The following is a 16,691-nucleotide window of genomic DNA, read 5'->3' on the forward strand; positions in this document are numbered from 1 at the left end:
GCAAAGGCACTACCCCACGCAAGAGTGCTCAACTGCTACAAGAGCAGGAGCGAAATACTCAATCTGCGGACAGAACTGTTTCGTCCTTTGTAGACTCGTCAGCGCAGCACAGAGGAAATGAGGCCGAACCTGATAGCAATGGAAATAAAAATTTCCAATCAGGCCCGAACGTACCTTGCCAGAGTGCTCAAACTGACAAGTCAGTGAGCTCTGCATAATGCAAACAGCAAAGGCACTACCCCACGCAAGAGTGCTCAACTGCTACAAGAGCAGGAGCGAAATACTCAATCTGCGGACAGAACTGTTTCGTCCTTTGTAGACTCGTCAGCGCAGCACAGAGGAAATGAGGCCGAACCTGATAGCAATGGAAATAAAAATTTCCAATCAGGCCCGAACGTACCTTGCCAGAGTGCTCAAACTAAAAATATAATTATATTAAAAAAAAAAAATCCGCCCGCCCGCCCGTAAAAAAAATGTCCATGTTAGTCGAACCACACACCTTCTTTAGTTTGGCCTAATAAAATTAATAAAATTGCCGGGATCCAAGTGCAGCTAACAGCCGTGAGTACGGAGGATTTTTAGCAAGACGAGTTCGCGTTCGCTCTCCAATACCTACAGTCCATTCAGAAAAAAATGAACTTCTAGCTTTTGGCCATAAATGGGTCAAACGTTGAGTTTTTTTAGAATTTTTTTCTGCAATCCCATATGGAATCCTCTTCCAATTATGTTTCTGAAGTTTTTTTGTCCAAAAAGCAAGCCATAGCAAGAATAGGATTTCGGCCAGGTTTTGCCCCAAAAGCACTGAATTGGGAAAACCATCAAAATCCAGGCCGTTTGACCCCGCCTGCAACAGTGCATTCTGCGGTTCGAACCCCAGTTCAGGCACCCTTTTTGGACCCTTTTTCAAATTTCAAAGTTCGCAGCACTGCACTGTGTACGATGAAATCACGAAAAATCGCCAAATACGGGAGCTCGCCAGAGCCAGGACCCATCTTTTTATGAATGGACTGTAGTACAAGGGAAGTCGAACTCAGTGACGGTCATGAGAAGGCAAGCACGCACATGCATGACGTTGACACAACGTACTGCCACTGTTGTGGACAGGGAGTAGTACAATACGTATTGACTATTGTACTACTCCCTGGTTGTGGACATGGAAATCCGGTCGCACGTACGGTCTAGCGGCCCCAGGCCAGGGTGCTGGCCATGCAGCCGTAGATAAGCGGCACACACATGCAAATTTTTGTGCGCCGCAGCGCGCTGGTCGCATCGGATCAACATGGGCACTGCACTGCACGCAGCGTTCTGTACGCGCTGAGGGCGCTGTCCCCGGTCAACCGACTGGATTTCCCATGTCCGCTACAGCACATCATAGTATTCATACAGACAGTACAGCGTGGTAAATTTATGACTGCCCTGACACGAATCTGGGATTCGTGTTCCGACCACTTTTCCGAACGAAAAATGCGAAAGTTCGCGCGAACTGAAAAGTTTGCGAACGTCTTGCTCCGTATTGATTTTTTGTAGAGTCGCACCCTGCAGAACGTACGTGGTCGTGGAGCCTAAGAACGTCCAGCCTGAAAGTGAAAGAACGCCACAGCCTATTTAACTGCTAAAGCTAAGAACGGCGGTGTTGGTTTTCTGGCAGTTTGTGGGATGCGTATCATCCAGTACCGATTGTTTCTAAGAACGCAGCCAGATTGCTGAAAAATAAGAACGTCCCAGTCTAAACCTTTGCCTTGGAAACAGTGTTCTTGGGCGCGCGACTCTACTGTAGTATTATTATTCGGTCATGTAATTAGATTGTTGCTGTATCTTCTGCCACTAGCCACTAGGTACCTATAGCTATGCCTACATAATTGTACGTCGTGTACATGTGGCCAGGCAGTCACTAGCTCTGTTTAGCTGAGCTCGTCATTGTGTCCCGGTATCACGACCAGGCACTGAGTGGAGATCGTAGGCGCTCGGCGGAGGTCTGGAACGGGCGCTCGCTAAGGCGTATGCGCTAGGAAGAAGTGAGGCACTGGTAAGTACGAGTACAATACCAACTGTTACACAGCCGCCATCATCCTTCAATGCTTGTACCAAAGCCTAGGTTTTGCACACTGTACTCCTGTAGGGATGTTCACCCTAGCGAAACTTCAAAACGCACACAAAAGGCGTAAATCTGTAGAGTTATATCATTAAAATAATTATACTGTAAAGCGTGAAATTTTCGCGGCGTTTTTAGTTCGCGTTTTCAGAGTCCGGACAGGTTTGCGAGGTTTTAATTTTGTGATTGCAGAATGGCATTCTTGCTGAACCTGTGGCATTCTTGCTAAACCTTTCATGCATCTCCTTTTCGCGCTGTCTAAATTTCGCGATTTCCACGTGGTCGCGAATTTCGCAGAAATTAGACCATGGCAATAATTTCACGGTTCACAGTAAGTAATAGCTATCTTGATAACAAAGAAAAACTCCAAAAAGAGATACCGAAACTTGAGACAAACTACATTGCATGGGAGCCGATGCAAGGTTCTACTGGTCTAAAATGAGTGAACCTCCTGGACAGATAATGTATTGGCCAGTAAGGAAAAGGTACATGTGTGCAGTAATGCATACAGCGACGGTGTATACGTAAACCTGTGTTTACTGGACCCTGTACCAAGCGGAATCCGGTATTGATCGGGCGAATTTCCATGCACCAAAGTGCTGTGGATCGAACGTGCATCCCTGGATCAAGCGGAATCGTGTCATATCAGGACAGTTTCCGCTGCACCAAGCGCGTCATGTACTTGTATTGGCCATACCGTAAACGCCTGTAATAAAGCCCTGGACGGAAACGTTAGTGAAGGTCCAGAACATGGGCGTCAATTTGGGCCTGGGCGCAAATGTGGGCCTGGGCGTTATTTCGGATTTAGTGAAATCAGACTGATTTTCGCATCATGCCGTACTACTGTATGTACAGATCAGGTTTAGTACAGTGCATTGTACACTAGCATCTGACAGAGATGCCTGGCAGTCACACTGTGCATCTACTGCTTACACAGCTGCATAATGCCGTTTATTATTATTATATTTTATTGATATTTTAATAATAGCTATGAAAAGTATGAATGCCGCAGACATCACCACGCAACATGACAATTTGTTCAAGGTTTGGTTTTGTGTGTTTCCAAAATCGATTTTCAAGCTCCGATCATCAGTGGAAATACGGAACTAAAGTGATCAAGGGAAAAACAAAGGTTAAAAATCCAAAGAAGTGTGACACATTTTTTTAATTTGTTCTACTAGAGCCACGTTAACCCGTCACGTGTGAGCCATGAATAAGGGGAGTGGTGGCGTGGTCTGGGATGCTCTGCCGACCTTGGGTCTCGGCTTCACCACAACCAGGCGCATGTCGGGTAACTTGTGGTACGTATTACAAAAAGTGAGAACTAAGATAAAGAGTAAGTGTGACAAATGGGCATGAACAGTGCAGAAACAACTCATGAACATGGGGTGCAAACTCACGAAAATAACCTAAGTGCTAAAACACTCAATCTGCGGACAGAACTGTTTCGTCCTTTGTGGACTCGTCAGCGCAGCACAGAGAAAATGAGGCCAAACCTGATAGCAATGGAAATAAAAATTTCCAATCAGGCCCAAACGTACCTTGCCAGAGTGCTCAAACTGACAAGTCAGTGAGCTCTGCATAACGCAAACAGCAAAGGCACTACCCCACGCAAGAGTGCTCAACTGCTACAGGAGCAGGAGCGAAATACTCAATCTGCGGACAGAACTGTTTCGTCCTTTGTGGACTCGTCAGCGCAGCACAGAGAAAATGAGGCCAAACCTGATAGCAATGGAAATAAAAATTTCCAATCAGGCCCGAACGTACCTTGCCAGAGTGCTCAAACTGACAAGTCAGTGAGCTCTGCATAACGCAAACAGCAAAGGCACTACCCCACGCAAGAGTGCTCAACTGCTACAGGAGCAGGAGCGAAATACTCAATCTGCGGACAGAACTGTTTCGTCCTTTGTGGACTCGTCAGCGCAGCACAGAGAAAATGAGGCCGAACCTGATAGCAATGGAAATAAAAGTGCTAAAACATGTTCTTTTTGCTTACACAAATCGGGCTTATGCGTACGAATACAAACAGCTTCAAGGACCTTCAACTGCTGGACATAACGGGCAAGACACAGTACAGAGAAGTGGGAATCATCATACACACTCAAACAATCGGGACGAGATAACAAATGCAAGTACACAGCTGACTTCTTACGAATTTCACCCTCATCAGCTCCATCACCTTCCCTGCCACCTGACTCCTCCTCGTCCGTTTTATCACCATCACCACCAGCCGTCTCATCATCATCCGCCTCGCCGTCATCCGCCGCCTCGTCATCACCCGCCTCGTCGTCATCTGTATCCTCGCCGTCATCCGCCGCATCATCACCCAACTCATATTCACCACCAGTCAGTCGTGTGATACCATCCATGTTCTCCTTCCTACGTCTGTCCCGTGCCACTGTCCTTACCTCATCTACGTCCCGAGATTGTGTTCCGTTTTGCTTCTGGCTTCTGGTCTCCTTCGATGCTCCGCGTGGGCCTTGGCCATTCCTAGCTTATATTTCGGTTGAATAATTGGCGGTCGACCTCCGTGGTCTCTGGACCCACGGATCAAGCGCCGGAGGGTGCTGCGGTGTCCACACAGCCGGATACTGTGTCAAAGAAATACTTCTCTGTACTGTGTCGTGCCCGTTATGTCCAGCAGTTGAAGGTCCTTGAAGCTGTTTGTATTCGTACGCATAAGCCCGATTTGTGTAAGCAAAAAGAACATGTTTTAGCACTTAGGTTATTTTCGTGAGTTTGCACCCCGTGTTCATGAGTTGTTTCTGCACTGTTCATGCCCATTTGTCACACTTACTCTTTATCTTAGTTCTCACTTTTTGTAATACGTACCACAAGTTACCCGTCATGTGTCACACTTCTTTGGATTTTTAACCTTTGTTTTTCCCTTGATCACTTTAGTTCCGTATTTCCACTGATGATCGGAGCTTGAAAATCGATTTTGGAAACACACAAACCAAACCTTGAACAAATTGTCATGTTGCGTGGTGATGTCTGCGGCATTCGTACTTTTCATAGCTATTATTAAAGGGGAAGTATACCCTAAAATCAAATTTTCACCAGTTGTAGTCTTCTGGGTGCTGAGTCGAATGGTCTTGGTCCGAGGAAGCTGCGACGCTCCCTTCCTACTTGAATCCCAATCGAACTCGCGCACTTCCACCGAAACTGGGTGACTGCGCCCTACTAGATGGGGATTTGTATGCAAAATGTCACTAAAAGCGCCATTTCGTTCGTATAAAAGCACGGATGACCGCGATTGGCCCATATGTTGTAGTCTTTTGGACGCTGAGTCGACTGGTTTTGGTCCGAAAAGGCTGCGATGCAGCGTTCCTCCTTTATTCCCAATCGAACATGGTTGAAGAAGCGGTCACGTGCTCCTGGGTGCCCAAATCACCTGGTCACCGCGCCAGCAGGCGACAACTTTCACACCAAGGTTCAACTCGAGTTCAACTCGAGTGACAGGACTGCACCCAAAAAAGGTCAAACAGGCTAGTAAGTTGTACCCTGCAGGCACGGTGACCAGGTGACTGGTGTACGCAGGAGCACGTGACCGCTTGTTCAACCATGTTCGATTGGGAATAAAGGAGGAACGCTGCATCGCAGCCTTTTCGGACCAAAACCAGTCGACGCAGCGTCCAAAAGACTACAACATATGGGCCAATCGCGGTCATCCGTGCTTTTATAAGAACGAAATGGCGCTTTTAGTGACATTTTGCATACAAATCCCCATCTAGTAGGGCGCAGTCACCCAGTTTCGGTGGAAGTGCGCGAGTTCGATTGGGATTCAAGTAGGAAGGGAGCGTCTCAGCTTCCTCGGACCAAGACCATTCGACTCAGCACCCCGAAGACTACAACTGGTGAAAATTTGATTTTAGGGTATACTTCCCCTTTAAACTTTTATCTCCACGTAGATTATTTGTATATTGATATTTTACTATTATTATTTTTTTCGGCAACGCAGATGATGATGATGATTGTACACTAAGTTGTACTACAGTACCGTACATACACATGGAGCTGTGCATGCACTGCACTGTGTAATGTACACTACCGGTGTACAGCCGTCCCTCTCTAATCCGGGGGATATCCGGCACTTGTTTATCCAGCACCCTTACAAACCAGCACACTTTCTGGCAAAACGGATTTTTTCAGTTAATTTTCTACGCTTTAATCCGGCACTTGAATTCCGCCTCCAGCAGCGATTTTCTGCAACAAATCACTCAACGGAACTGGTTCGGATGTGATGTGCAGCGCTATGGGAATGGGTGTGTCCACCCGAATTCTTTTCACAAATCACTCAAACTGTACATAATCTCTAATGCCACAAAGTACTTGGATTGACACAGAAAATCCCTACGTTTTGACGTACGACACAAACATGTATGTTAACAGGTGGGCTAGGTTGGAGGGCAGGATTTGATAATCCAGCACCCTTGTTTATCCAGCAGAAGATGCCGTTGCAAAAGGTGCCGGATTAGAGAGGGACGACTGTACATGAACAAAAAATAACTACAGTACTGTACATACATGTACACATGGAGCTGTGCATGCACTGCACTGTGTAATGGACCTGTGCTTTCACCCATGGGCGTTTACACGGAGCTGGGCTAGAAAACGGGACAAGAGTGTTGACACTGGGCACCTGGGTGTGTACACAGGTAGCTGGCGTTAGTACGGGCTTTTACCGCATATACAGATAGTGCAGATACAGTACGGTATAATTGTACATGTATAGGGAAAGACGAGAATTCTTGATGATAAAAAATGATTGTATGCGACATGCAGCCCTAACCAGAAACCAATGGTGTACACAATCACTATGCAATTCGTGGAAAGGTCCATAAAAATCAGTCACCGTTACACCGGGCGTTATCGGAAAACCCATGTAAGTGAAAAGTTATCGGAAAACCTATGTAAGTGAAAACGGGAAAATTGCAGGTGGGTGAAGTCACTACACGCTGTCTAGAATCTTGTTTTGTTTGATGTTATTCCCGCAAGGGTCCTAGAGGGTGTGAAGGTGGTGGCGTTGCTACGGACGCGGAAAACTTGGCCTTCAGCCGAGTCTCATGCGAACTGTCAAATTTATTTATTTATTTATAAATTTTATATTACAGCAAGGAAACGATGAGCAGAGCGGCAGCACTTCAGGACACGGATTTTTAAAGAGCCGCATGATTGGAGTAGGCAGCTGCCTGTTATGTGCAGAAAGGCCGTCGGTGGCCTCTTCAGCCGATGAGCGTACGCAGTAGTGCTGTTTTTGTTTTTTGTTTTTATACGAAAGTCCACTATATTCCCGAATATATGCGAGAAATGGTGGCGTGTAGTCTGATGAAAAAAGCGTTTGTTTTCCTATGAACAGTGTCAAGAGTGTAATAGAAGAAAACACACGGGAACGAGTTATGAAGCAGCTATCCACGACTGTAACAAGATACAACGTATTTTTATGAGCAGTCAGAAAGTATCAAAATGCGCACTCATGCCTATGAGTATGATGCACTCTGCCTATGAGTATGATGCACACATGAAAGCGAGGTCAGTTTAGTGTTTCTTTAATACGTATGCATGAGAAACACACAAGACCATCTCTGTGTGTCCTGTGTGTCCTGTGTGTCCTGTGTGTCCTGTGTGTCCGGTGTGTCCTGTGTGTCAAAGTGAGCAAAGTCAGTGAGCTAGTGAATTTCCATTTTTAAATTGGCTCAAAGGTGCTACATCCCATAAAATTCATAAAACTTGTAATAGAACCAGAATGAATTGCGTTGAGTGCACTACCCAGCCTGCATCTATATCGCCATGTTCCAGTGTACAGCGATGTATGTATGCATAGCCATGTGAATGTTCCAGTGTACTACCGTTTGTATGCATGGCTGCGTTGGTTGGACGCGAGCGTTCGAATCGATACCGTGCCAGTAAGGCCCAGAAATTCCAATGTGCTTTCATCAATAGTTGTGTGTTCTCTGTGTTTGTTCCATGCAGCGCGCACCTCCGAAGACTGTACTGACAGGAACGACGTATAGACTCCACGTTCAAAAGCAATGGATCCTAAGGATAAAGACGGCCCCCCACTCTACGGCTATGATGTCCAAACTGTTGACCTATTTCCTGAAAAATTTCTGTGCCCGGTTTGCTTGCTCCTGCTGAGGGATCCAGTGCAGACTGGCTGTGGTCATCGTTTCTGCAGATACTGCAGCAAACGCGTCATGTAAGAATTTTTCCACATAATTTTGTAGCATTGTGATTCCAGCTAGGCCTTTAATAATATAATTCATAAGTATTTATTTTTGTTGCAGTACTTTGATACAAGTTTGCTCCTCAAGCAAAATCGGTCGTTAAAGCCAGATGGTCTTTGGAACCAGGTCCCATACATTCGTGACATATCGGATTGTGTACATACATGTGCATGATTGTACTTCCATGTTCTCATATTGACATGTGTGAAGCACAAGAATACTCCCGTGCAGGCAAAGCACACCTCACTCAAGGGCATGCAGTGCATCCTGTACTGTCCCTTGTCACTTCTGTTGACTGCATGCACATGAATCAGAGCGCACTTCAACCCTGTTGCTGTCAAACCTGACAGCCAAGATGGCACTTTTGGTTGGTTTTGTTCGCTGTGTGCACGTCCATTATGGCATTTGGTACACTAAAAGTCGGTCACTGGTCGCGCAAGGCAGGTGGTCGCTGTATCCAGTGCAGTTTCTGTGTAGAACTGTCCGTGCATGGAGAAACGGTCGTTAAAAGCAGGTGGTCGCTAAACACAGAGGTCGCTTACACTAGGTTTTATTAATGTAGGTGCTTGGGTGTTAGCAACTTTGCACGATTGCCAATTTTCTGCGAGGCATGATCGGCACCTTTTTGGTTTTGTTGCTATAGGCCACTGCTTTGCGGTGTGACCCATTGAATGCGGCATGCCCTCCCCTCATCCTTCTTCGCCCAGACGTATTGCGATATGTGCATGCACTTCTGGCGTTGTCCGCAGCGCAGAGATGATTGGTGGTTACAGTGACGTTGTTTCTTAATGTCGTTGCTGTTAGTCCGGTGCTTTCCTTCTTCTCAGTATCTATGGTGAATCTTGCCTTATACATGATGCGGAGGATGAGTGGAGGGCATGCAACATTCAGGTGGTGCACCGCGCACAGCAATGGCCTACAACAACGAAACCAAAAGGTGCAATCCATGCCTCACAGAAAAATTGGCAATCACACAAACACCTAAGCACCTGTCTCTCAAAACAAGAGGAGCTAACTTGTCTCAAAATGCCACTGAATATTTAATAAAACCTTCGCAACTTCGAACTTTGAACAGGCATCACCTGATCAAGTGGCAGACAATCAGCTACTAGAAAATATGCTTAGGCCCAAACAAAAAAATAGGCTTGTTTCCGGTCGGCAACCCCTCAAAAAGGAGACTCGGTCGGCCGGAATGAAACTTTTTTGGATACTTTTTTTTGGCTCCTCCATCGTTGTGGTATTGATGGACAAGAGCACCTACACATGTACATTGTACATCTATCATGGCAAGGATCAATATCAAAGTTGACTGACTCACTGTTCTTGTACAGCATGTGGTGTATTCCTGTTTTCGTACATCCTGAGAAATCAAGAAAACAGTTCGAGTCCTTCCAGCTCCGTTATTCTAGCTCGTATCGATCCCGGAGGTTTTCGAGCCGACAGCTGAGATTATCTGCTACTTTGTAGGTGTTTCGATTGTGGAATTCGGTTGAGATTTGACTGAGTTATGACTCGTTGAGTGCACTTGCACGCTTGGCATTGCCACCGTTTGTATGCATTTGGGACCAAAAAAGTTTCAGAATTAATTATTTGGGAAAAAGTGGCCCGGTCGGCCGACCGGAAACAAGGTCATTATTTGTTTTGGCCTTATCACTTTTATTTTTATTCACGCAATGATGTAATGGACTGCTGTGATTCGCACCTTTACTTTGTGGGTAGATAAACCAGCATTCAGATTTTTCTCGTTATTGTCTGGTGATTGCCGCGACGCCTCGTGTGTGAAATTCGGAGTTACATGGACATCTTCATCCTCTTCATCTTGTTGGAAATAGCTCTGCCCTTGGGTTTCGAGCACTCTTCTAGAACCTTTCTGTTTCAAAGTGGACATTAGAACAGAGATATTGCGGCTTCGTCGGCGTTGATGCAGAAACTATTGAGCTGGGAGCGGTGATTTCTTGTAGGTTTCCAGGTGTGAAGTTCAATGTGCTCCCTGTGTGGTGCGGATGTAATGGGAGCCGTTGGCCATTTGAGTGTAGGTGAAATCAGCACGAGACGTGAGTTCCACATTGGGAGCAGCCAACTTTTCTTTCTTAATCCGTCTTGTGCTGTTGTTTCACTGCTGTAGTGATAGTGGAAACGAAATATGCCCTGTGGACCATGAGCCTGTGACATGTGTGAGTTGAATTTCTGAAATGTGCTCTCTGAGGTTCCCATCATTATTCTGGTGTATTTGTAGCAAATCCGGTATGCACTGCATCTTGGTTATACCGAATTTCCAACACCTGCGCAATTGTGTACTGGACGCAACCTGTTATGTCTTGCATCACGTCATGCGCAATCATGTTCTACATACACTGTATTTTGTACTCGTAACATTATGACTCTATGATGTGTAGTCTTTCCCCTCGCATGTGCATGCTCGTGAAATGATCATGGTCTCTTTCCTCGTGTAATGTCGGAGCGTGTGTCACTGAATGTCTGTCCGATGACACAACCCGATTGCATGGAGAAATCACCCCGAGCCAGAATACGTTGTCACAAAATCACGAAAACACAGCCAATCTATGCTTTCTGTGAAGTTGGTTGTGGTGTAGTACGTCTGTAGCCTCAACAAACTAGCATGGCGATGCACTTGCACAACAAGCAGGGTGCATGCTACCGGCTGTAGGGAGCAGAACTTTGCTTCTACGGCTCAAGGACGCCACATTCATTGGATTTGGGAAGAGAACTCGTGCTGGGTGGCCAGGAACTATTAGGATTATAAATTATTATTATTATAATACCGTAAAAGCCCGCATTAACGCCTGCCCAGTACAACGCCCGCTGCCCGTGTACACGCCCAGGTGCCGGTGTAAACAATTGTGTCCCATTTTCTAACCCACCTCCATGTGAACGCCCATGGGAGAAATCACGGGCCCAGTACACAGTGCACTGCACTGCACTGTGTACTTGCATGTACAGTACAATAATAGGTAGTATAGAGTACAGTACACTGTGCTAACTCTATACGTAGGGTGGCATGTTGGTGTGAAAATCAGTCTGATCTTGCTTTTCCGTAACAACGCCCGGGCCCAAATTGATGCCCATGTTCTGGACTTCACTAACGGGCCGTATTATGGTCTTTTACGGTATGGCACTTTGTTGCTCAATTTCTGTACAAGTGCTTATGGAGTCCAATGAAAGAAGGCTACTTTGATCCCCCCCCCCCCCCCCTCCCACTCTGATTGCGTGCCACCCTACTCATTTTTTGAGATCTTTGCATTTTTCAGTTCACACAAAAAAATGTGGCCACGAATCGATCGTTCCGGTTGCTCACTGCGCCCGTACATTTCGTTTGACAAGGCGATGGTGGACCATGGAAAAATCGGTGAACTCGGTTTGTTTCCCTATGTCCCCCACCCCATTACAATATTTTCCTTTATTAGAACCCTGATGTGATATTGTCTCACTGATATGGCTTGAAGATATGAAAACCCAACATGGCGCTGTGAATCATTTGCATCCCGTTGTCCATCTGCCCAGCGTGAAGCTCAACTGCAGGCTTTGATTCAGTCCCTGTCCTGCTTGCAGAGTAGATCGGTATCGAAACCCAACAACTAACCATGCTTCAACACACACATCCAGAAATGCGTGAAAAGACCACGTGTCAACACGACTGGCTTTCTGCGCAGCATGAGATGGGGTCACTACAGTCCATTCACTATAAGTGTGCACTGTTATTACATGCTCCCATCATACGACTATGTACAAATACGTACAAATACAAGGCAATTTTTTTCTAAGTGAATGCACGCTTGCTTGCGGCTCCTTTAAAAAAAAAACCGGATCAAAATCTGTCCAATTTTGAGAGAGAAAATGGAAAATTGATTTTTTTAGCTCGCTTTGCTGGCTGATTTCCGTGCATTTGCATGCGCCGCTGCTTTGTCTTTGAAGAAGCCATGCACCTTATTGATCATCTCAACGCATCCACGTGGGGTATTCCCCTGTCAGGCTGGCGCTGGCCTACGTGTAGAATCCATGGGGCATACACAATGGCCCTTTGACTGGATGGAAAAGAGTGGACATTTATACTTATGGGCCCTTTGACTGGAAAAGAGTGCACACTTATAGTGAATGGACTGTAAGCATGTTACTCATTGTTGGAAGACGTTCCATAAACAATTGTATACCAATGTGTGGTAGTGTGTACTTTTGCAGTGTACTTGCATGTTGCTATTTGTTTACTGTCCTCGACATGGAACACCGGTCCGAGGTCAAGCGGCCCCCGGGGCCAGGGCGCTGGCTATGCAGCCGTGAGTACGCATACGATCAACATGTGTGTGTGTGAGCACTGCATGCAGCGACTTTACGTCCTGTACGCACTGAGGGCGCCGGACCCGGTCATTCAACGGGATTTTCATTGTCCACAGCAGTATTTTCATTGGCGTTTCTGTATGCATGTGTACTGTACATGTGTGTGTGTGTGTGTGTGTGTGTGTGTGTGTGTGTGTGTGTGTGTGTGTGTGTGTGTGTGTGTGTGTGTGTGTGTGTGTGTGTGTGTGTGTGTGTGTGTGTGTGTGTGTGTGTGTGTGTGTGTGTGTGTGTGTGTGTGTGTGTGTGTGTGTGTGTGTGTGTGTGTGTGTGTGTGTGTGTGTGTGTGTGTGTGTGTGTGTGTGTGTGTGTGTGTGTGTGTGTGTGTGTGTGTGTGTGTGTGTGTGTGTGTGTGTGTGTGTGTGTGTGTGTGTGTGTGTGTGTGTGTGTGTGTGTGTGTGTGTGTGTGTGTGTGTGTGTGTGTGTGTGTGTGTGTGTGTGTGTGTGTGTGTGTGTGTGTGTGTGTGTGTGTGTGTGTGTGTGTGTGTGTGTGTGTGTGTGTGTGTGTGTGTGTGTGTGTGTGTGTGTGTGTGTGTGTGTGTGTGTGTGTGTGTGTGTGTGTGTGTGTGTGTGTGTGTGTGTGTGTGTGTGTGTGTGTGTGTGTGTGTGTGTGTGTGTGTGTGTGTGTGTGTGTGTGTGTGTGTGTGTGTGTGCACGAGTGCACGTGTGCGTGTCATCTATCTGTGGTCTCCCTCACCTCTCTTACCAACATGCTACCATGCCAAAGGCGTTTGAAGACAATTATGCGAGGCGTGAAGTTGCCAATTTAGAAGTGTACTGCTCCATGAGCACAAAAGGCTGCACGTGGACTGGCAAACTGCGCAACGTAGAGGTGAGTAAGTAGTGCTAACCTGATTTGTACGACTTTAACCGTCATCCGCACCAACACAACTCAACTCTGACCTGTTTATAGCTCACTTTCTGTAACAGGAAACTGTCAGTGAAAGTAGCACGTGCTGCCAACAGGGTACTGTACGAACACTACAGTAGTACGTGCTGCCAACAGGGTACTGTACGAACACTACAGTAGTACGTGCTGCCAACAGGGTACTGTACGAACACTACAGTAGTACGTGCTGCCAACAGGGTACTGTACGAACACTACAGTAGTACGTGCTGCCAACAGGGTACTGTACGAACACTACAGTAGTACGTGCTGCCAACAGGGTACTGTACGAACACTACAGTAGTACGTGCTGCCAACAGGGTACTGTACGAACACTACAGTAGTACGTGCTGCCAACAGGGTACTGTACGAACACTACAGTAGTACGTGCTGCCAACAGGGTACTGTACGAACACTACAGTAGTACGTGCTGCCAACAGGGTACTGTACGAACACTACAGTAGTACGTGCTGCCAACAGGGTACTGTACGAACACTGCAGTAGCACGTGCTGCCAACAATGTACTGTACGAACACTGCAGTAGCACACGGTACACGTGCGTAGTATTGTACAAGCTGGTCCCGGAGGCAATTGAGCTCAAAGCACTCACGCAGTTAGTTTACCAATAGTTATCATAATAATAATAATAATAATGCAATGAATATAACTAAATGCGCACTCATATCACAACCATGGGGACGAATCATGTATTCCAGAACGTTTTCTTGTCACAATTATCAATGGAATTCGTGACTAAAGAGAATGATGAAACTACAATAGGATTTATACACTTGCAGTGGAACAGCGAGGATACAAGCATAGTAAGAAAAATAGCACAAACCTAGGAACAATTTGCACAGGTAATAAACTATAGGTGAGGTGAGAAATGATAGGAAATTCAGCAAGTGCAGTGTGACAATGGACATGCATGTGTAAGTGTGTGTGAGTGCGAATTTACTGGAATAGCGTAAGTGCGGTGACATTTTCTTTTTGTTTACAAAGATTTGGATCACGAATGCGAATGTAGACTGCTTCTAGAACTTTTAACTGCTTGAAACTACTAGCGGAACGAACAACACTGAACCAAGAATCATCATAACTTTCACGACACACGGGGTTAGACAACAAATGCAATTTAATTGCCGATGTATTCTTCTTCTTCTCACCGCCTCCGCCTTCACTTGGTTTCTGACCGCCACCGTCCTTCACACCATCTGCACCATCATCGTCATCATCGTCACCGTCCTCTTCATCATCGCTGCCACCTTCACCTGTCGTCGGCTCTCCCAGCAACTGACCACCGGGTTCATCATCGTCACTGCACACGTCGCTTCCACACTCCTCCTCCAGCTGCCGTCGCGTTCTCTTCCTGACCGGTCTTCCCTTGCCATTGCCAAACGCCTGACAGTCGTCAACTCTTCCGCTGGCATCATCCATATCCGGAGAGTTTCGATGCATCTTTCCAGTCACCTCTGCAAACCGAGCTGCCGCCAGCCGTTTGCTCCTTCTCAGCTTTGGTGAGTTGCGGTTGTCTGCGTCCGGCGTTCCGGTACTCGCTGATAATGAAGATAAGACACAGTGTTCGTCTTTGTTTACATTAATGTTTGTTCCCAATTTCTGCGTGCTGTGTTGGTTTTTCCGAGACACCGTTTGTGGAGCAGAAGCCTCTGCCGGAACGGACAGTGGAGTTGGGTGCTTACGTGGTCGGCCACGCTTTGGTCGGGAGGACCTAGCCGCCTGTGACAATATTGAGAGCGGCACGTGTTGTTTGATACGTTCGGACAGATGTTGAAGGGTCCTACCAACATACCGACTACCACATTGTCGGCATTCAAAGTAGTAAATGAGGTGACTCAATTGTAGGGTTGGTAGGACATCCTTCAACATCGTGAACGAACGGATCGTAGTGAACACGGTAACCACATTGGCTACCCGCAGCAGCTCCTCGACAAACTTCTAACAACTACACCTGTTGTTAAGGAACGAGCTATCGGACCGTTGCCGTGCCGCGCATTTCTTTGCTTGCCCTGGAAAGGGAAAGAATCGAAGGACACGGCCCGTGTGGTGAAATCCCTAGTGGAGAAAACCTACTTTGCCACCAATGTGGTTACCGTGTTCACTACGATCCGTTCGTTCACGATGTTGAAGGATGTCCTACCAACCCTACAATTGAGTCACCTCATTTACTACTTTGAATGCCGACAATGTGGTAGTCGGTATGTTGGTAGGACCCTTCAACATCTGTCCGAACGTATCAAACAACACGTGCCGCTCTCAATATTGTCACAGGCGGCTAGGTCCTCCCGACCAAAGCGTGGCCGACCACGTAAGCACCCAACTCCACTGTCCGTTCCGGCAGAGGCTTCTGCTCCACAAACGGTGTCTCGGAAAAACCAACACAGCACGCAGAAATTGGGAACAAACATTAATGTAAACAAAGACGAACACTGTGTCTTATCTTCATTATCAGCGAGTACCGGAACGCCGGACGCAGACAACCGCAACTCACCAAAGCTGAGAAGGAGCAAACGGCTGGCGGCAGCTCGGTTTGCAGAGGTGACTGGAAAGATGCATCGAAACTCTCCGGATATGGATGATGCCAGCGGAAGAGTTGACGACTGTCAGGCGTTTGGCAATGGCAAGGGAAGACCGGTCAGGAAGAGAACGCGACGGCAGCTGGAGGAGGAGTGTGGAAGCGACGTGTGCAGTGACGATGATGAACCCGGTGGTCAGTTGCTGGGAGAGCCGACGACAGGTGAAGGTGGCAGCGATGATGAAGAGGACGGTGACGATGATGACGATGATGGTGCAGATGGTGTGAAGGACGGTGGCGGTCAGAAACCAAGTGAAGGCGGAGGCGGTGAGAAGAAGAAGAATACATCGGCAATTAAATTGCATTTGTTGTCTAACCCCGTGTGTCGTGAAAGTTATGATGATTCTTGGTTCAGTGTTGTTCGTTCCGCTAGTAGTTTCAAGCAGTTAAAAGTTCTAGAAGCAGTCTACATTCGCATTCGTGATCCAAATCTTTGTAAACAAAAAGAAAATGTCACCGCACTTACGCTATTCCAGTAAATTCGCACTCACACACACTTACACATGCATGTCCATTGTCACACTGCACTTGCTGAATTTCCTA

At 46.7% G+C, this 16,691-nt stretch overlaps 1 protein-coding gene across 2 annotated transcripts in view; it reads left to right on the plus strand.

The window, feature by feature from the left end:
* The first annotated feature begins 1,513 nt into the window (after window positions 1-1,513).
* LOC135811874 (uncharacterized) overlaps window positions 1,514-16,691 on the plus strand; it is a 33,758-nt gene continuing 18,580 nt past the window's right edge. Inside the window, exons 1-4 of one of the 2 annotated variants that reach the window (XM_065325116.1) lie at window positions 1,514-2,026; window positions 8,066-8,291; window positions 10,445-10,493; window positions 13,397-13,501. In XM_065325116.1, the coding sequence (XP_065181188.1) occupies window positions 8,125-8,291; window positions 10,445-10,493; window positions 13,397-13,501 (321 nt within the window). In that variant the 5' untranslated portion in view covers window positions 1,514-2,026; window positions 8,066-8,124. The remainder of the gene's footprint in view (window positions 2,027-8,065; window positions 8,292-10,444; window positions 10,494-13,396; window positions 13,502-16,691) is intronic. The other variant, XM_065325115.1, reaches the window with a different exon arrangement.

The sequence above is a fragment of the Sycon ciliatum genome, chromosome 3 (genome assembly GCF_964019385.1).
Source record: "Sycon ciliatum chromosome 3, ocSycCili1.1, whole genome shotgun sequence".
Classification (NCBI taxonomy): Eukaryota; Metazoa; Porifera; class Calcarea; order Leucosolenida; family Sycettidae; genus Sycon; species Sycon ciliatum.